This window comes from Cnephaeus nilssonii (genome assembly GCF_951640355.1).
Source record: "Cnephaeus nilssonii genome assembly, chromosome: 9".
Taxonomy (NCBI): Eukaryota; Metazoa; Chordata; class Mammalia; order Chiroptera; family Vespertilionidae; genus Cnephaeus; species Cnephaeus nilssonii.
The window spans coordinates 62210536-62232384 of NC_137080.1; the positions used below are offsets into that span (position 1 = coordinate 62210536).

Below are 21849 nucleotides of genomic sequence, written 5' to 3' on the forward strand. Positions count from 1 at the left end.
TTTAACTCAGTATGGAAAAAAATTGTATGTGCTGAGTCAGATCATGGGATCAAAGTTTTGCTACTCATTAGCTGTGTTAACCCCTCAATTTCACTGACTGATCTATGAAACTGGGATAATAAGGCCCGCCATGCTGGGTTGATATGAGAAGAAAAAGAGACAATTATAAAGTGTTTCAGGGAATACAAGGTGCTGCTTGTGACAATACAAGGGCAGTTGTGAATTATTTTTATGTAAAAGAAAATATTTTTAAAATGAATGAAAATACATTTTGCATTGATTTGTTATCTTTTTTACAAAAAAAAAAAAAAAGAAAACAAACCAAAAATGTATCCACAGCATGACAATCCTGAAAGGTTTTATATGTGATAAAAGTGGCAAGAGGAAACGTGGGGTGGGCTGTCTTTGTACACATGCTGGTTGGCCATTCTTTCTTACTTTTGATTCCTAAGTACCACGTCTGGGTTTCTATGAACACCTTAAATTCCTCTGAAATGTTAAAGACTTTTCCCAACAGTCAATTTTTCAGTTTTTCTGGAATCCTGGTCATTTGGAAATCAACAAGGTGGGCCGCTGCTGCCCTTCAGCAGTTTTAACCTAATGTCTGCCGCTTCAGGTCAATTTCCCTACAAGGTTGGTGGTACTGTTTTTCCATGTACTGATTTTTTTTAAAGCATGCTCAGGCCAGTTGTGTCTGCCTTTGCATTAAATTTGTCCTGAGCCATTGCTACTGGAACAATATTTTATAATGATATTCTTAATAGCTATTGTCCTATTAACATTTGTTGCATGCTTGTTATACTAAGTGATGATGGCAGCTGAACCTCGCAATACGGTAACGGACAGCAGAATGCTGGATAATTAAACTATGCATGTAGATTAATAGTCTAATCTCACTGCCTGTGTATGGATAGTAAGAAAATAACATTCGTTCCATTACTAGTGTATCCAATAAAAACAAAAAGCCATCTCCTACAGTTGTAAGCAGCAGTTTATTAAAGCAAATGTTTGCTTACTTTATCTTATTTCCATTAAAACGTATTAATATTACATAAATTGCTAACCCCAGTTAAATTCTATGACTCATGTCTCAAAGCTACTGCTGTATTTCAATTGACCTCTGTGAAAACCTACAAGGAGATTTTAATCTCTCAAAAATTCTGACTCACAGGAATACGTTCAGACTTAAATACTTTAAGAAGAGTATGGCTGAAAGTCTTCTTACTTTGTGAATCTGCTTCAAGAGTAATAGTTTGTGATGCATTGACCATGCACTGACAGTGAGTCAGTACAATGCTGCATGATGAGGCATGAACATTGCAGAGAGAATATCATTATAAAATATTTCTGAAACGTCTTTGTGTAATGACTATTGTACATGGAGGCTTTTGTTCATTGTGGGAAACTAAAAACCAGTCAACATTTCATTGACACATGCATGATGCTGTACAGTTTTGTATGTAAACTATTTCTTTCTGTACTTTTCGATTATTCCTCTCATTGACTTCTCCAAGTTTTTATGCGCAGTCATGTCTCCAGATTGCTGATCCTTCTTCACTGTTTTCTTTAAGTTCTGTAAATAAATGTCCGTAAATATACATTGATGTTGTCTTTTCATAATTAACCATTGTTTTGTAGAGGGCCATACTGGCATTTTAACTTAAAATGCCATTTCTAGTATGGAGTACGCCTGCTGCAAAGAAAAAGAACAGTGTTGGTTTACACCTTGGAAACGTACAGCAAATTGGTGTAAACGGGCAGAATATTCCTTTTATAAACATCTATTTATCACTCTTTATATATTTATACATTATTAACATCTCATTACTATCTGAATATTTGTTTGTATGAATATACATTAAATGTATATTTCCTTGTGAAACATAACAGTGCTAAATTTCCCATGATTCCATCTTTTCATTAAAATACAGTTTCATCTCTGCCACAGATTGAGATGTGTCAAACAAAAATTAATAGCAAGACTTGGATGCAGAGAATGAACCCAAAATATCATTGATTCTTTTCCACATTATGGAAAAAAAGTATTGTGTCAATGTTCTAAATGAACTTCTATGGTTGTAAGCAGGTTGTGATATGGCATGCTTATTCAAATTGCACTCAGCATGTATTGAAATTCTTTTAATTGTTATGTGAATTGTTTGCATATGTGGTTATTATATGTGATCTCATTGTACTTGTATGTACTTGTATCCAAATATGTTTCTAGTATGCTTGATTTTGCTGGCCATTCTTGGATGACCTAGCAACTCAAGAATCAAAAGTGTTTTGTGCTGTCTTCTGTAATATGTATACTCTCTGATGTTTTGTCATATCTTGTCAGCTTTTAATTTTATTCTTATCCAACAAGATATCTTTTATATTTGTTGGAAACAAATTTATGCAAAGACAATTTAGTAAGCTTTGCTCAACACAATTCTTATTAATTAAATTGACCATTTTCTGAAATTGGAAAATGTAACTGATAGGCACTCTCTCTTTTGCAGTTGACCCACCTTCAGACTTGAATTTTAAAATAATAGATGAAAATACTGTTCATATGTCATGGGAAAGACCAGCCGATCCAATTGTGGGTTATAGAATAACAGTGGATCCTACAACAGGTAAGTTTTATTATTAGGAACATTAAAGATAATATAATCCAGTCTTTTCCCCTCTTTTCATTTTATTATGAAGAATCTGAGATTTAGAAAACCTGATAGATTTAGCCAATGTCACCAAATATTTGGTGGGCTCAGTCTAGTACTCACTGTTATATTTTTATAGTGTTGAGCTTCATTAACATGGTTTGCTGTGCTAAGCTGTTGTTATTAAAAGTGGACTTTGTTTTTTAACCTGATCAGAATATTGCTGGTCATCTTTGATTTTATAAAATAGAGTTTTTACTTCTTAACATTCTTCTTGAATTAGTTAATATTCAACATGTAAAGTATCAAGTGATAAAGTGAGTTGCTATGCCTTACCCCATGTCCTACACACTTCAGTACTCAGGGAATTTTATTATTCTGGGATAATGGTGAGCTACTATGACGAAAGATAAGAATTTACTTTGACTGTGTGGATTCTATAGATCCCAGGTTAACTGTCTAAAAAAAAAAAAGGCTTTATTTCTCAAGAGTTATATTTAGTGTTCATGATGTTGCCCAAGTGTGGGGAACCAATCTCTGCTGATTAACTTTTAGCTCTAACATTGAATGGGAAAAATCACCATTTTCACTAACACCGTCCAGGTGGTAGGATCAAGTCTTGATAGACTTGATAGACTGACAGTAGAGATGGATGATTTACCATTTGAGCTGTGTTTATTTATGGCTTTAAAAAATACCAATTATTTTAAATGCTGATTTAACAGGGAATTGGGAAACTGTTTTTTAATATGATCTGAGAACTTAAAAAAGGGGTCAAGAATTTACTTTTTCTTTGAATCTTTTCTCCCCACATATATTTGTAGTCAACTAATTCATTCATTCCAAAACAGAAAAGCAGTTGAAAGGCATCCATTCTGTTCCCAGATGTAAATCACTGACTCCTAAATTCCCCAAGCTGGTACTGGGACCACCCAACAGAGCAGAGCCCTGGTGTCTTCCTGTTCCAGGAGGGCCCTGGTTGGTTCTGCAATGTTCTACATGAAACCAAGAGCACTTTTCAGAGTTCTATTACATCTGTTACCTTTTTTGATTATTTATGTTTTGATGAAATTTTAATATAATTTAAAAATCTTAATGGGCACTTAGCCCTTTGGAACTACTGTATTTCCTGATTGATTTGAAATTTAACATAATCTAGAAGGAAGTATAAAAATTGTTAATATGTAAATAAACACTATGCATACTGTGCCTTGAAGCGTTTGCTACCTAGTGAATTCAGAGGCGTGGTTACCCATTAAGGTATGCACCCTTTTGAGTATGGAGGACGCATTGCTTCCACACTAAAAGTTTCCCAGTAGAGGTTATTTTTAGCCTGTGGGGTTTGTTTTCCAGGAGATGATTTTCATCCCCCCCCATTTTTTTTTTTTTTTTTGCTTTCTCTGCTCTCCTCCAATGCATACTTTAATATTAAATTATTTCCTACTTTATATCTCATTTATAAAAAATTTTGTTATCTATCGTTAGTCTTCCAAAATAATAAGATTTTTGGTTTGCTGTTCTGGAATATCTTTAATCTAGAGGACTCTTTAAGTCCTCAAACGAATATTGGATATGCTTGTAACAAGTCTATTTATTGAGTTCCTAGAATTCAAAGTTTTGATTTTGAAGAACAGTAAAACATAATGTTTGGATGTTCTGAAAAATAATATATATTGAATTTTTCAGATTTTCTGTATATCTGGGAATTACATTATATTGTGTTATATGTAAAAATGTTTTGTTGCATTCATATATTCCTTTCTATATTTCCAGATGGGCCAACTAAAGAATTTACCCTAGCAGCTGATACCACCGAAACTTTATTATCAGATCTAATACCTGAAATAGAGTACGTGGTGACAATCACTTCATATGATGAAGTAGAAGAAAGTGTACCAGTTATAGGTCAACTAACAAGTAAGCACATATATAAAGTACTTTTATTCTTTTAATATTTTTGCAGAAGATTTCTCCCACTTTCACATTTAATCTGTTACCATGAAGAGTTAATTTATATCATTATTAACTATTCTTCCTAGAATAGTCATTTTTATTATCCTAGTTATTAGTGGATACGAATAACTCATTCTTGATTTATAAGCTTGGTCTCTGGAATCATTAGGAATGCTATGAATGAAAACTATTAAAAACATTAAAGTTTGCCAAGCAACAAAGTTAATGTCTTTTTGAAATATATCTAATACTTAATAAAAATGATTTAGTTGCACAGAAATACTTATTTGGCTGTATTCTATGACCAGCTAGGCATGGACCATTCATTTGAAAGACACTAGTGAAAGACAATATATGTATTTTACTTTTAGGAAGTATTTGTATGGGTTCAAATAATAATCAGGTTTTTGACTCAGTTCAAACAGGTGGTCCTACGAAACCAGGGGAGAAGAAACCTGGAAAAACAGAGATACAAAGTAAGTATTTCCCTTAATATTTTTGCTTGGATTTGTAGAAGTCATAAATGTAATATGAAGGAGATGTCTCAATTATATACATAGTCTGATTTTATTTCTATATTATTTTCTATAAGCTTTATCTAGAACTATAGACAATACAATAGTAATATATGACTAAGTAGTTATAATATCTATGTTTTGACTTTCTAGCCAAATTTTTACTTTATTTATTAAATACTAGAGGCCTGGTGCATGACATTTGTGCACTGGGCGGCGGGGGGGGGGGGGGGGGAGTGGGGAAGGTCCCTCAGCCCGGCCTGCACCCTCTTGCAGTCCTGGACCCCTTGAGGGATGTCTGCCTGCTGGCATAGGCCCGATCCCTCTCGCAGGGGCTCTCACAGTCTGGGACCCCTCGCTCCTTACTGCCCGCCTGTGAGGCAGGAGAGGCTCCTGCCACCGCGCTGTGCTCGCCAGCAGTGAGTCGGCTGAGTGGTGCTCCCCCTGTGGGAGCACACTGACCACGGGAGCAGCTCCTGCATTGAGCGTCTACCTGGTGGTCAGTGCGCGTCATAGCGACCTACCAGTTGTTCCGCCGTTCAGTCAATTTGCATATTAGCCTTTTATTATATAGGATTCTTTTTACTGGGGGTGTTTTGAATTTGTGTGTGTCCAAATTTTCCTGCAGGATTTTGGCAGTAGGTGAGAAACAAACCTCATCACTGAACTTAACTCATTATCTCAAAGATAAACGGATAGAAATAGGTGGCAGCTTAGGGATATATGAGAAATATAAGGCTGGAACAGAAGGGAGATGCCCTCATAGTGTTTTAAGCAATTCTATTGCCATGAAAATGTATTTCCAGGTCTGTGTATATGTTATGCTCATGTCCAGGGAACTTACATGACTTTAGTTGATGGCAGTTGTAGCCTTTACAGAATCTCTGTAAGACAGAACTGGTAAGTTGGAGCATTTGTAATAAAATGAAAGCAATTTTATTTAGTCTAGGTTTTTCAGGTTCCAGCCTCCTTTTGTTGTATACTGCTTTGTCTGACTTAGTGGAATGGACCCTGAGGGGTCTTTTGGACTTCTAATTTTGCTACCTTGTAAAAGTTGAACTTATGACCCAGGAGACAATAAAAAAGATTACGGACACAAAGTCTCCTTTATCTGGAATTTTTTGTTCTAGATCACTGTTTATTATTCTTTCTGATGTCTATAAACTGAAATGAAGTATGTAGTGTCAATGCTAATATTTCCCCTGAACCATCATATTTATTTTAAATCAAAGCATTCTGCCAAATATTGACTTTTCAATAGACTTAAATTGGCTCATTAAATAGTGTGCAAAAATTATTTGGGCATGCAGCTTGTATTTTCCTCCTCTTCCAAGGCAAATCCTTATTTTAATCATCCATCAGCCCTAGCTGGTTTTGCTCAGTGGATAGAGCATTGGCCTGTGGACTGAAGGGTCCCAGGTTCGATTCCGGTCAAGGGCTTATGCCTGGGTTGGCTCGATCCCCATTAGGGGGTGTGCAAGAGGCAGCCTATCAATGATTCTCTCTCATCATTGATGTTTCTATCTATCTCTCCCTCTTCCTTCCTCTCTGAAATCAATAAAAAATATGTAAAAAAGTGACTGTAAGAACAAAAACATCTTCAGAAAATTCACCCAGTGTTGCTTTGTGAATACAGATTTTCATGAAAACCAACCTGTTCCTCATGACCACAGAGAGTTGTAAAAGCATTTTAGTAATTTAAAGATACCACATGCATTTTTTCTTTTGAATTATAATTCTTCCCCCGTCTTTGTTTAGTAAAAGTAGATTTTAGTTATCAAATTCAAATACATTGATAATTAGGACAACAAGATATTATGGCTATCTTGCATTATACTTATGCTTGTTTTTACTCCTGTTAGAGTTATAAACCCTCCAGACAAACCCACTGCAAACTTCAGACAATTATATTGTAAAATGCAGGAGAATGTTAAAAGATTTGCTCATTTCTTCAACTCAACTGCATTTGCTTGAATGGTACAGCAATTGTTTTATATTTATTTATTGCTAAATACCAAGGAGTAAAAACACTTTGCTTACATTTCTTTTTTATATCTCCCAGATGTTTTATATAATATTTACTTGAAGAAAAGAGAAGTGAGGACATAGTCTATAAAAATAGATAGGTTTATAGCATAAATACTAGAGTCACATGCCCTTGGAGAGTAGGTCATCTATCTGTTTGTCTGTTCTTGCATTTCTTATTTAGCAATTTAAAGACATATAGTTCCATAAATGCGTGAAGGCACTGAAAATGCTTCTATGTGTGCTAATAAAATTTTATATTCTCTTGTGCATGTCAGTTGTGGGTAAAGACCAATGTGAATATGTCCTAATGAACAAAATGATTTGAGGAGCCAACATTTTGGCAAAGTGAGTTTGTATTTCTTTTATGATGGATAGATTTAATAACGCATCACTTAAAAATATCTCAAATGTATTTCAGAATGCTCTGTCAGTGCCTGGACTGATTTAGTGTTCCTCGTGGATGGCTCATGGAGTGTGGGAAGAAATAATTTCAAGTACATTTTAGACTTTATTGCTGCTCTTGTGTCTGCTTTTGACATTGGGGAAGAGAAGACAAGGGTTGGAGTCATTCAGTACAGCACTGATACCAGGACTGAATTTAACTTAAACCAGTACTACCAAAGAGATGAGCTTCTTGCCGCAATTAAAAAAATCCCATACAAAGGTGGCAACACAATGACAGGTATGTTTTCCAAATGTTGTTATTGTTGAAAATAAATGAAAGACCTGTTTGGGAAAGAAATGAAGCATTGCACAATTATCATGTGTTAAATAATTTTTAAATCAATCACATTGTTTTTGACTTGGACAAAATTGTATAGTGCAGGGTGAGTAAATATAGTATTGCCTTTCATTTCAGGGGATGCCATTGATTATCTAATTAAAAATACTTTCACGGAATCTGCTGGAGCAAGAGTTGGCTTTCCTAAAGTGGCAATTATTATTACGGACGGCAAATCCCAGGATGAAGTGGAAGTTCCAGCCAGAGAGCTTCGCAGTATCGGGGTGGAAGTTTTCTCTTTGGGTAGGCCAAGTTTGGAACTTTTCAATACTTAACGCTTAGGAAGATGAAGGCTTGACTCCTCAGGGAAGGATGCTGTAAAAATGTTATTGCATTTTACAATGTAGTATCAAGCCACATAATTTTTCAGTAAAACTTTGGCTTGTCTATTTCTCTCTCACCCAACTCCCTTAACATATGCATCAAGTGAGGTGGTATTCACGCTTTTTGCCAGCCCTCTACTTTTCAAAGAATGCTGAGCCAATGATCCTAATAAAGATCCTCCTTGTATTATCATTAAGTGTTTTTTATGTTTCCTGTATTATGTAATCCTTGAAGAATTTAGAGGGTTGCATCCAGCTCATTCAGGACTCTGGAAGAAAAAAGTATTATCTTTGCAGATGGCAGGGACAAATGATGGCATGATTGGGATAAGGGCCCACTCTGTTTTGCTAAGCATTCGTTTTCATCTTTGGCTGGCCACTGGATGTGAAATTATAAAATGTCTTTGTCATTTGAACAGTTGCACATTCGTTATGAAGCAAAGCAATCCTGGTTTATGACTGAATAAGGATTTAAAAATGCCTTCACTTGTGCAAGACTGAGAAAACACAGATCTGCCCCGATTCAGCACATTTCCCTTTTCACCATATCCTTTTCATGTTGTTTTTAAGGCATTAAAGCTGCAGATGCAAAAGAACTCAAACAAATTGCCTCCACACCTTCACTAAACCATGTTTTCAACGTGGCCAACTTTGATGCAATTGTGGATATTCAGAATGAGATCATCTCCCAGGTGTGCTCAGGTGTTGATGAGCAACTTGGTGAATTGATTAGTGGAGAAGAAGGTGAGTGGACTGCTGAGTGTTCTATGTGTTAGCCTTTTTCATTATTTGATAGCATTTATAGCTTTACAGTATCAAGGAGGAGACACATTTACTCAACCATATCCTCCAGTGATTCTCCAACTGTGTACTCCACTTGTATTGTTTTTTAGTTACTCAACCTGTTGATATCATTTGCACTGTTTTCCCCCCTCAGTGGAACATTAAGTGATAAAATATTTCTAGCATTGTAAAGTTCTTAAAATTATTGTTAGCCCGGTCGGTGTGGCTACTAGTAAGTGATTGAGCGTCGACCTCTGAACCAGGAGGTCACAGTTCGATTCCCAGTCAGGGCACATGCCCAGGTTGCAGGCTCGATCCCCAGTGTGGGGTGTGCAGGAGGAAGATGATCAATGATTCTCTCTCATCAGTGATGTTTCTATCTCTCCCTCTCCCTTCTTCTCTGAAATCAATAAAAATATAGTATAGATGTTTTTAGATGTTTGACTTGCTCTTTTTCTTTAAGACCATTTTGTACATGTTGAGTGTACATAATTATGCTATTCAGGTACTTGCTTTAATTACTTCATACTCTGATTTAAACATTGACAGTTTGGGGAGACATTAATTTTAGCATTCTGCAACTTAAACTAATAGCAACACTGTTTCTATTAAATGGTGAAGGAAATGGGTTTTCCATCATCATACTCTGCATCATGTTTTCAAAGCTTTAAGAATATTTCAAAATCAGTCAATTTGCTCCTTCCATATCTGGAAAATTTTCCCATTTTTATAAGCTATTGCTTCTGAATATATGGGAGAAAGAGAAGACATTTCATAACCATCCTTTTGGGCGTTAAAAAGTCACAAGTTCCATGATTGTTCTCATCTTTGCCTGAGAATTGACAAGTGATTAAAGATAAATTCTAAATAGCTACATCTTCAATTACATAAACTCTTTAATCTCCAAACCCCAAGTATTTTGGCAGTGTTCATTGGCCCTAATTCTTTTTCAGAACTCCTTCTCATTAATTCATAGGTTCCAAATCTTTTTTTTTTTTTTTGCTTTAACTGCCTAATGTCTGACTTTTTTGATCAATATTAGTACAAAATCCATCCTTCATCCCACTTTTCTTTAGTTAACCTCTCTTTACTCAATCTGTTAAGCATTCTAATTCCTCTCCATCTTTACTGGCGTGCATGTACTAGGGGAAGGCCAAACTTTTGCTCTGTCACTGTTTGAACCTTCCTCCCCCTGCCCCTGGGTGCAGGCCATGTGGCAGGTGTTATTCATGGCCTTCTTGCTCTTGATGGGATTTGCCTGAGATTTCTGTTCCCTGTACTATCTCTGAATCACTCAAAAGATTTGGCCAGGCTTCCAGCTGGCACATCCATTGCTTCCCTCCCACTATTTCTTATTTCTTTAGGCATCATTTAAATACTCCATCTGATTGCCTTTTTGAGGAGATGATGAGTAAAATTTGTGCTTGTTTTATCATCTACTTCTTGCAGCTGACGTACAAATTAAAACTATATCTTCTGGTAAACTGATTTCATTGACAAATGTAAAAACTTGAAGATTTTCTCTAAAATATCTTCAAATATTTTGTGTTTTCTGTTAAGTACACGACTATGTTCTCAATTGAGTAAGGATAGAAATTCTTTAGATTTCAATATTTGTCAGCATGCATGTTGTAAACCATTGTTTCACCTCTCATTGGTGGCATTATGAACATCATTGAACTATTTTTTTTACCTTGAAATAAGTGGGAATAAAACTGTTTAAAATCAAGTCTGTCATTTTGGACTTGCTGAGTTTAACTTTCTTGGCATACTATAAGGTGTTTTTTAAAAGATTATATTTTTATTCTTATAGTATAATTAAAAGGGAAAACCTTTCTAAAGACTTGAGTAAGTCATTGATTCAAGAAATATTTTTCAAGTACCTACTCTGATATCTGAGAATAAAGGCAATGAGTAAAATACCAAAAGCAAAAATGGAAATCTTGGTCCCAGAGAAGAATTAGGTAGCAGATGTCCTATCATTAATTTCTTCCAAGGACTTTGCTTTTTCGCTGTGCTTCCCAGCTCCCTGATAAAAATCTGGCACTGAATCTCTTTCGGTTTGCTGGGTACAGATGGATGTGGAACAAGGTTGGGCAACTCTTCCTGATACATTCATGATTAATTGGAAGAAGGGGAATTAAAGGTCCAAACCTAAAGACCTTAATCAATAGGGTTGCATACCATTATTCTAAATCACTGTTCTGCTTGTTACTTTTTAGTTATTGAACCTCCCTCAAATTTGGTTGCCACGGAAGTTTCATCAAAATACATTAAGCTAAGTTGGACTCCATCTCTAAGCCCAGTGACTGGCTATAAAGTCCTCCTTATACCAATGACCACTGGCAGCCGACAGCATGCTCTGAGTGTGGGGCCTCAGACGACCACACTCAGTGTTCGCGACCTCTCAGCAGACACAGAATACCAGATCAGTGTTTCAGCCATGAAGGGTCTGACATCTAGTGAACCTGTTTCAATAATGGAGAAGACTCAGCCAATGAAAGTTCAAGTGGGTGAGTTAACAGGTGGTTCACTGGGGTTGGAATATGTGAAGGTCCATTTGATAGTATGTCTTACTGATTCAGATTTAGTTTTAAACAACATATTTGCAATAGTTTTCTTTGAAAGAAGCATGCTTACTAAGAAAGCAAGATAGCTATATTTTAATGATTAATTCATACTTGTTGAACCTTATTTCTTTCTTTTTACAGAATGCTCACGTGGTGTGGATATAAAAGCCGATATTGTGTTTTTGGTTGATGGTTCCTATAGCATCGGGATTGCCAACTTCGTTAAAGTTAGAGCCTTTTTGGAAGTTCTCATAAAAAGTTTTGAGATTTCACCAAATAGGGTACAGATAAGCCTTGTCCAGTACAGCCGGGATCCTCATACTGAGTTTACTTTGGAAAAATTCACCAAAGTTGAAGATATAATTGAAGCAATAAACACCTTCCCCTACAGAGGAGGATCTACAAACACTGGGAAAGCAATGACTTATGTCAGAGAGAAGATATTTGTGCCTAGCAAGGGTTCAAGAAGCAACGTACCAAAGGTCATGATTCTTATCACTGATGGCAAATCTTCAGATGCTTTCAGAGATCCTGCTATAAAACTGAGGAATTCAGACGTTGAAATCTTTGCAGTTGGTGTGAAAGATGCTGTCCGCTCAGAATTGGAAGCTATTGCCTCTCCTCCTGCTGAGACCCATGTGTTCACAGTAGAAGATTTTGATGCTTTTCAGAGGATTTCTTTTGAACTCACACAGTCCATCTGCCTTAGAATTGAGCAAGAGTTGGCAGCTATAAAGAAAAAAGGTTAGGAGTCTTCGTCGATTAAAAGTTATCTCTTTGTGCACAAAGAATTTTTGGCTTTAAAATTGTGGATAATATGCTTCTTCAATTCTTTTTATAGACAGGAAAAAGTGACTTTCCTATGTTATTGAAAACTGTCAAAGTTAGTTTATTTAACTCTGAGATATGACTTTCTCCTAGACATTTTTGCGTTATAGAGTCATGAGATGTTTCTGATCTTAGCGTCTACTGTGTGGTGGATGCTGAGTTATGTCCTTTGAATCAAGGGCAACTAGAACATAGTCCTGGATCTTTAAATTATTTTATGCATTCCCTTTCCTAGTCTATTTTTGTGCATCATTCCTTACATCCAGACTTCCCTATTCTTCTTCTTCTTTTTTTCATTTGTTCAAATTCTCCCCTTTCCCCCCCAGCATTGTTACTCATCTTATCTCTTTCATTGAGCCTTTCTTAATTGTTCTAGTGCTATAGCATTACTTTCAGTCATTTGACATTCATACTGCTTTGTTTTGTTGATAACCTCACACTCTCTTGGCTCTCCAATGTCTTTGTATGTCCCCTGAGGACAGGCTGTGTGCCTTAAACACTGTCTCTTTCTAGGTTTTAGTTTAATAAATATTATTTTGTTAGAAAAAATGTTCTTTATTATTACTTTGAAATAAACTGTTTACCACCAAAGGTTAATGTATGATTGCCAGGGATGAATGGGAGCATTTTGGTGGTTTGCTTAGGTCTGTTACTATTTAAAATCCCAATTGTGGGTAGGACCATTGCATTACTGCTTTGTCTTAAGAAGCTCAGAATTCAAATTCCATTTTAATTAGTCATTTAAACATTATAACTTAGTATTATGTATGGTCAGGACACATGATCAGGACCTCCTTGTAAGGCTGTGAGAGGTCTTCTCTCCATGGTCATGTGTAGAATATTTATTAAGCCTCAGTGTCATTCTTCTCCCAAGTGACTATGAGCCATTTCAGAAACATGTAGTCATTAAGTCTATTTTCGCTTTATAGATTTAAAAATTTTAAACTATGTCCTCCTTTTTTTTTTTTTTTTTAAATTAGCTTATGTGCCTCCAAGGGATCTTATCTTTTCTGAGGTGACTTCTTACAGTTTTAAGACTAACTGGTCACCTGCTGGAGAAAATGTGTTTTCCTACCACATCACCTATAAAGAAGCTACTGGGGATGACGAGGTCACGGTGGTGGAGCCAGCGACGAGCACCAGCGTCGTTCTCAACAACCTGAAGCCAGAGACCCTGTACTTGGTCAATGTGACGGCCGAGTATGAGGATGGCTTCAGCATCCCCTTGGCTGGAGAGGAGACCACCGAGGAAGGTGTGATGGGGCTTCTGCCACTGTTTCCCAAACTCTAGGAATTTATTGTGGGACAGAGTTAGCATTTGAAATATCCCTCTGCTTTATAGTTCAGAACTGGGAATGCCGCTGTAAGATTGAGCATCCTTAAACTATAGCTATACATAAACCCTTCCAAAAAGAGAAACAAACTTTTAACTAAAACTCCTAGATTTCTTTTGGTGCATTTGAGGATAAGAGACATAGAGAACTGTTAATAATTATGGAATTAACTCTTGAAGTACTGCTTATCCAGCATTTTCTGTCCCACGTTTCAAAAGTCTCATATTAAAATACTTTTGAAACTGCCTTACTTTATCTACGGATCTAATGATAAATATATATTACCAAATGTTTTCTATTTTAATTGTGGTAAAATTTATGTAACATAAGATTGACCATTTCAACCATTTTTAAGTGTATGTTCGGTGGCATTTATATTGTTGTGCTACCCTCACCACATCCATCTCCAGAAATTTTTTATATTGCAACACTGAAACTCTATACCCATTAAATAATAAATCCCCATATCCCACTTTCCCCACTTTCCCTGCCTTTGGCAACCACTATTCTACTCTCTGTTTTTATGGATTTAAATACTTTGGATACCTCATATGAGTAGAATAATCATACAATATTTGTCCTTTTGTGACTGGCTTATATCACTTAACATAATGTCCTCAAGGTTCATCCATGTTGTAGCATGTGTCAGAATATCTTTTCTTCTTATGGCTGACTGATACTTCATTGGATGTACAAATCACACTTTGTTTATTCATTCACCCATGATAGATACTTGGGTTGTTTCCATGTTTTAGCTATTGTAAATAATGCTGCTAAGAACATGAATGTACAAATTTTACCAAATGCTTTAAGCATTGTTTGTTTAGATATATTCTCTTTGCTAGGTAGAGTTGAATACTTTCTGATACACTTCACTACATTTGACATTTAAAAGGTAGAGACTTAGAATTACACATCCATTAAGCTTCAGAGCCAGTATTCAAACCCATTAGTTTATCTGCCTACTTTTGGGGGAATAATTTAGTCTTTTTCCTTGTCATATAAAATGAATCAGGGGTGCAAGTCTGCCAACAGCCATTTCTTTCTTTTCTTAAGGGATATAATTTCTTTCTCTTTTATGTGTTGGATTTTTATATAAACTTCTAATTGTGTGTGACGTGCATGAAGGCATGTTGCACTGTGGTTATACCCCAGTGGATTGGGAAGAGAAAAACTGTTAGTTCATTTCCTGAATGTGATGTCTGTGTGGACAATTTTCCCATTAAACAAATAGGTTATTTAAGCATGTTTACTAAACACAAAGTCAAATGATGTTCTCATTTGGGTTCAATCAAAAATTCATTTAAGACTGTGAGTCTATTCATGTTACTCACATTGCAACTTAACCTTGAGATTTAGATCTGGCTAGCATTCACTGAGTATCTATAATGTGTTTGGTCCAACACATGCATGGTCTCATTATTCTCCAAGTCAAATGACTGTGCAGATAAAAAGTTGTGGGACTGACTGGATAAGACAATTCATTCAAGTGGGTAAATGTGGTAGATCTGGGTGTTAGGTATTATTTTCCTACTTTCCTAAGAAAATCTGGTAAGAATAAAAGCCTTGGTTACTTATATTTGAAGAAACAAATTTTTATTTTTGAATTTTATGTCAATATGAATTTATCATTTAATAGAGTATTTATGATTCTAAAGGTTTACTATTATATATACCTCTTTATTTGATTAAAAAGTTAATAGTACTTGGTCTGTTTCTTGACATTGTATTTGTTTGCTGTTTCAGAATCTAGCTAATGTCTGGCTAAATGAATGAAGTAACCAGGATGTTTGGCAAAAAATTGCTCACTGTGGCTTTGTTTAGAGCACTGTTATAATTTAGTGATCAAAAGCTAGTTTTGTATTTTTCATATAAAAAGGCAACTTTATTTTTTAAATTTCAGTAAAAGGAGCACCTCGAAACCTACAAGTGACAGATGAGACTACAGATAGCTTTAAAATTACCTGGACTCAAGCTCCAGGGAGAGTGCTAAGGTACCGAATTATATATAGACCAACTGCTGGTGGAGAAAGCAAAGAAGTTACCACTCCAGCCAACCAGAGGAGGAGAACCTTGGAGAACCTGACTCCAGACACAAAATACGAAGTCTCTGTAATTCCTGAATATGTCTCAGGACCTGGCTCTCCATTGACTGGAAATGCAGCCACGGAAGAAGGTAGAGGAAATATGTTGACCACATGGTAACAACTCAACTCTTAGTCTGCAGGAAAGACTTTGGACAACTGTCCAGATACTACAAGCCCTGAGACAGTTGGTCTCAATTATCCGATATTTTGGACTGTAGTCCTTTTAGACTTGAGTTACTCACACTTTTTACTTTCTCATGATAGCATTTATTTGGTTCAATAGAACGTGAATGCTGTGATGTGGTCTAAATATTATTTTTAAAATATTATTAAATATTTTAATAGAAATTTAAGGATTACTAGCAATTAAAAAAATCAAACTGCTATGCACTGTTGAAACAGGTTATATGTTACTTCTTCAGAAAGATTTTAGAATATTGACCTATTTTTACTTAAATGGTGTGATTTGGCTCCCAGGATAGATTGTGGCCAATGATTAACATTTAATGTTATTCATTGAGAGAAAAATAAGGCATTCATAATTTTCATTTTATTCCCTACTTTTAAAGTTTTAAAAACATAACAATAGTAACAACACCATATTAGCAATGATGAAAAGTTATTGAGCACCCGTGTGTGTCAGGTTGTGTTTAAAGGGCTTTTTATGTATTATTTCATTGAACCCTGCATAGAGTCAATGAAGTTGCTGTTTTTATTATTCTAGTTTTATAAGGAAATCAAGGCTAGAGAAATGAAATAGTAACTCAGACTCATGTTGCTAAGAAGCCATATACCTGAGTTTGTGCACTTTGTTGTCCCAGGGCAGACACTCACAAGGAATATTGGTTCTAGCTCGGCCTGCACCACTATTTCCCTCCCCGCGTAATGTAGCTGATGAGCCTTTTCCGCACAAGCCTTGGCCTGTCCACCTGCCTTTTCCCGCCTCTCTTCCCTCTGGGAAGTCACTGTTTCCCTTCGTCTCTTTTCTCCTGGGGATCTAGGGCTCTCTGTGCTGGGTATCACAACATGACCTGGTGGCTTTATCTTGCTGTTTTCTGGAGTAAAAGTGGCTGGCTGTTGTGTGCCCAGTGGAATGTCACAGAGTTGGGTGCCTTGAGACCCTTCAGAGGCCACACGGCCACTCTACCAGGAAAGTCACGAAATGTCAAGCATAGTTGCACATGGATGGACAGCCCCTGAGTTTTACCCCAGGCTAGGCCTCTCTTAGGCTGTTTCGTCACTTACATATTTTTTTTTAGGGACAGCAGTATTTTACATTTATCATTTTTATCCCATTAGTGTATTTTCTGGCCATTACATTTAGACGTTCATAGCATCATGCCAATAAATCCTTTTTTTATTGCAAATTTCTTAGAGGACTTAAAAATCCACATTGTGATACCAATCAACATCCTGTATACACATTTTATGGTGCTTTGTTCCACTTTTAGAGAAAACCTTGTTGTTTTTTTACATGCCAGGTTCTAACATGAAAGATTTTAACCAACCCTGTAAGCACAGAGGAGGAATTGCATAACTTTTGCTTTGTTTCCTCTAATATATGGGGCCCAGTTTAGAAGTGCTTGAACTCTATTGGCTAGGCAACAGTCAGGATATAAATTTAATTTCACATGCACATATGCATATATAGCAACAAAGCGTTTTTCAAGTCATTTTATTAAATAATGAGTTTTTCTGTTTTGTTTTGTTTTAATGAAGTTAGAGGGAACCCAAGAGACTTAAGAGTTTCTGACCCAACCACATCATCCATGAAATTATCTTGGAGTGCGGCACCGGGAAAAGTGAAACAGTATCTGGTCACATACACCCCAGTGGCAGGAGGTGAAACTCAAGAGGTCACTGTGAGGGGAGACACAACCAACGCTGTTCTGAGAGGACTAAACGAAGGGACAAAATACACCTTATCCGTGACGGCCTTGTATGCCTCTGGGGCCGGCGATGCCCTTTTTGGAGAAGGAACAACGCTTGAAGGTAATTGCTGTCATAGCTTATAGAGACCCCCCCAGCTTGTTTGCCATTGCATTTAGGAAGCTGAGAATGTTTCCAGTGAATGAAATTTAGAAATGCGCAATCCTGTCTCTTAAAAGACATTTGTATTGAAAAATAAGCAATCATAAAACTGCCTCTTATTCAGAGATGTAGAATATAAGCCGCTGAAAAATTTAACTTGATTAGGAAGAAGTGTACTGGGGAGCTGGGTGCATAATAAGGCCCTAAAGATGTGTTGCAATGCCATGGGTTGGTTAAATGGAGAATAGGTGTGTGACACTCAGAGTGGGAAGGCAGCTTGGGAAACGTCGTGGGTGAAGAGCGTTTGGATAGCCCACGGTCACACAGCTGCTTCTATCTCCCAGGAGCAGAGAGGAGCCCTTTTCTGACTCGCAGTCTCTTTTCATTCACCAGGTAGGAAAGCATGCATAATAGCTTGAGAAATTTGAAAATCCAAGTTTCTGTTAGTTTGTTTTCCAACTGACCTCTAAATTTCAGTTGTATATTAGAGGTTCAAAGTTAATGCAGTACTTAGTAAGAACAACACTGGAGCTGTTTCCCTAGTTCTCTGGAGTAAATTGTCAGAAAGCTTCATATCTTTTAGGACCTTAGAAATATAATGGAAGCTTAGAATTAACTCACCACAACTACAAAACAAGTCATGTAAGAGAGAGAAAATATACATTTAACTTAACCACATGAGAATGGAATATAATGTTAAAAAGAAATGTCAGTGGATGGTTACAACGACGAGTCAGTACCATAGTTGGGGGCCTAAATGGAAAACCAGGCATAGCTTTCTTTCTTATTATTACTTTCTTTTAGATAACTTATTTAAAATGGTCATAGAAAGAAAACAAATCTGAAGTATCTTTTGTGATGTGAAATCACAGTGATGATTGCAAAATATCCATTAAATTTGATGGATCCAGAAGTTTGGAGGTTTGTAGATGTTTTAATTAGCAGGGACAGGCTTACAGTAGGTAGGTAAGCTTTAAGACTCAGTCAAGAATTAAAAACAAATAAACAAAAAAACAAAAATATTTTAATTAAAATTGTCTCTGGACTAGTGATCAAGAATTCAATTTCAATAGTCTATAAAATTTATTTTTAGAGGAAGATTTAAACAAAAGATAAAATACCTGTGTGTAAAATACTGATTACCAGAAGAGTCCTGGTTTGGCTACTTAGCCATGTAACCTTTAAATAATTCCTTAACCCCTCTGAGCCTCAGTTTACCCATCTATAAAGAAGGAATGATCATTGTTACCCCTTTCTACCAGACCTGTGGAGATCAAATGGGAGAATGTAAGTGAAACTATTTGGGAACTGTAAAATACTATATGTCTATAAATGTATCAATAAGAAATAATTAGTAATTAGAACTGATTACTAATATTTTCATAAGTATTTCAGAGACATTGATTGGCTACACTAAAGTTTTGAAAACAATAAGAGCTAGAAATAGAAATTGTCTTAATTACAGAGACATAATCCAAACAATAAAAGCATGTGATCTTTATAGTGGAGCAACATCCAGAATTTCTGAGAAGTATGTCCTTTTCTTTTGACCTTTTGAAGTTCTCTTTCTCATGTGCTTTCCAGAGGTTTTCAGCACAGATTGTTCATAGGATTTTTTTTTAAGATAAACTTTCAAGCTTTTATTTTTTACAAAACAGTTGTAGATTATTTGTATTTGGGAAAATTTCTCCCTTATAAGGAAAATCTTGGAAATAATTTAATAGTTTTTTACTTTTGCTTGTAACTGTTAATCTTCTGATATTCTTCTGCATGTTCTTACTTCGAAATATTAATATTTAACCCAAATCTTCTCGATTCTAAAAAATTATGGTATTTTTGCTAAGAATAATATGTAAGTAAACTTTAGAAAAAACAAAATACAAATTTCAATTTAACAGCAAACACATTCTGTTGGGCTGTGATTTTTCTAGGTTAGGTGCATGGTTAAATTGCTTATAATTTTATAGCTTTGCACAAGTTGTGTAGAAAATCTACCAACTTGTATGCATGTATGAGTGTATGCTCCAGGACATAGTTGATCAAAAATTATCTCCAAGAAAGATACATGAGTAGTAAAATAAATTAAAAAAATTATCCCTTTTCATTTCCTAAGAAGGAGGCAAGCTAGATGATTTGTGAGTTTCCTTTAAAAATATAGTTAATTCATACCTAAATTGTAAAAAAAAAATAATTTTTTTCCATTTACACCAAACTTTACTATGTTGAAGGATTATATGAAATGCTGCCAGCCTGATTTTATTAACACATTTATCCCATTGCATTATGTGTGGTAAACTTGACAAATATGTGAAAGCATAGTTGTGACTAAATTAAAATAATAGAAGATTTTTGCCCCTGGTTATTCCATTTCATTTTATTGTATTAACTCAGCCAAATCCACATACCATACACAGGAATAGGATATGATGGTAAATGCAGGGGATGGAAAGCCCAGAAACAAAGCCAGGCAAGTGCCTTTGAGGGCTGCTGCTTTTCTAATCTGTTTTTCTCTTGGGAGAGGAGGTGGTAAGAGCCTACCAGGCAGGAATGTTTCTTTCATCCAGAGGCATGGATCAGCAGGCAAGAGCATTCTGTAGGTTGAAAATTTTATAGATTGCCTGAAGTGCATTCTATTTAATTCAGAAAGAATTAAAACAATATTTAGTGTGGTCTACAACCATCCCTAACTTGAAAATGTTCCCTAGTACTTTCTTGAAATGCAGCCAATGATCAGAAAATTCCCCTGTCCCTGGAAGAGAGATTTATTAGCATTGGCATTGGGGAAGTTCATGGCTGGCTCTAGTACTGCATGAAATAGAATCACAAAGGCAGAGTTTATTACTATTTCAGATCCCAACTTCAGAGGAATCTGAGCACAAACCATTAGGTTTGATTTACATTATTCCCCTCCCCCTCTGGTTGTTGTTAAAGTAGATTTAATGTGCTTACTAAAATGCTGTTGTAGATGTAAGTGCACTTTAAGTTTGGTAGAACTTTTACTTGCCACTGTTAGTGGTTAGAGAGAGGAAAACCGGTTCTTATAAACCTAGAAATGAATAATTCAGAGCGTTACCACAAATGAATGAAAATTTCAGTTTGGGAATAATACAGTTCTTTTTATTTTTGAGTGTTGTTTTCTGGCTATGGAAAAGATGACTTTTCAGAATTTCCTTTGTTTCAGTTGCTATAGCAACCTGCCAGGGTCCTAGACATGAATGGCTTCCTGTACATCACACAAGCTAACTCAGCTGACATTTTGGTACAATGAGGTTTTTAACACATCAAGGAATTCCTCTGCATGGTGTTGAGTAACACGGGGCCTCTCAAAGATGGACTGAACAAGGCCTCTATGTTTCCCTAGATTTACTGCTGTCTCATAACTTGAAAAAATCATACATTCTGGGTATAACTACTCTGACGTTTCCAGGGAACTAGCACGATCACCAAACAGTAATTCATATTTTCTTTTCTGCAAATTAATGCCTCATCAGAGAAGAATCTAAATCAAATTGGAGAGGTAACAATTGTGGAAGAAATGCCACAGGCTTTGAGGTTGAAGAGTGATTTAATCGTTAAGAGGTTTTTAAGAACTATGTATTGCTTACAGTAATCAAGTTCACTTATCAATAGTGAACTTTGTCCTTTTCAAAGGTGGCTCTAATTCATTGGTTGTAAATCAAGTGTGTTTCCACATGAACATTATCCAGAAGCAGGTCTTCTGTATCCTGCTATGGAAAGTTGGATGACTTTTGAGTTGAGCTCTAATGGAAAAGACAAATTGATTTAGAAGAGGGTTTACGTTACATTTTCAATTTAACTTCTATTTTTGAAAGTGGTATGTGAAACTCAATGAAAGCTGGCTGGAACAATCTATAAGATGAAATGTAGTTTCATTTCATTATGATTAATTTTTCAGTTATCATCATTGGCTAATTTGTATTATAATTATGTTTGAATTGGATGATGATTTG

The 21849-nt window shown here is 35.8% G+C and overlaps 1 protein-coding gene across 3 annotated transcripts in view; it reads left to right on the plus strand.

Annotated features, from left to right (window-relative positions):
• The window catches only part of COL12A1 (collagen type XII alpha 1 chain), a 111131-nt gene that overhangs the window by 8038 nt on the left and 81244 nt on the right, over positions 1–21849 (plus strand). For all 3 annotated transcript variants that reach the window (XM_079781430.1, XM_079781432.1, XM_079781431.1), the window contains exons 3-13: positions 2505–2621; positions 4419–4562; positions 5015–5074; positions 7560–7823; positions 8001–8165; positions 8816–8989; positions 11251–11541; positions 11740–12342; positions 13407–13679; positions 15664–15936; positions 17567–17839. In XM_079781430.1, the coding sequence (XP_079637556.1) occupies positions 2505–2621; positions 4419–4562; positions 5015–5074; positions 7560–7823; positions 8001–8165; positions 8816–8989; positions 11251–11541; positions 11740–12342; positions 13407–13679; positions 15664–15936; positions 17567–17839 (2637 nt within the window). The remainder of the gene's footprint in view (positions 1–2504; positions 2622–4418; positions 4563–5014; positions 5075–7559; positions 7824–8000; positions 8166–8815; positions 8990–11250; positions 11542–11739; positions 12343–13406; positions 13680–15663; positions 15937–17566; positions 17840–21849) is intronic.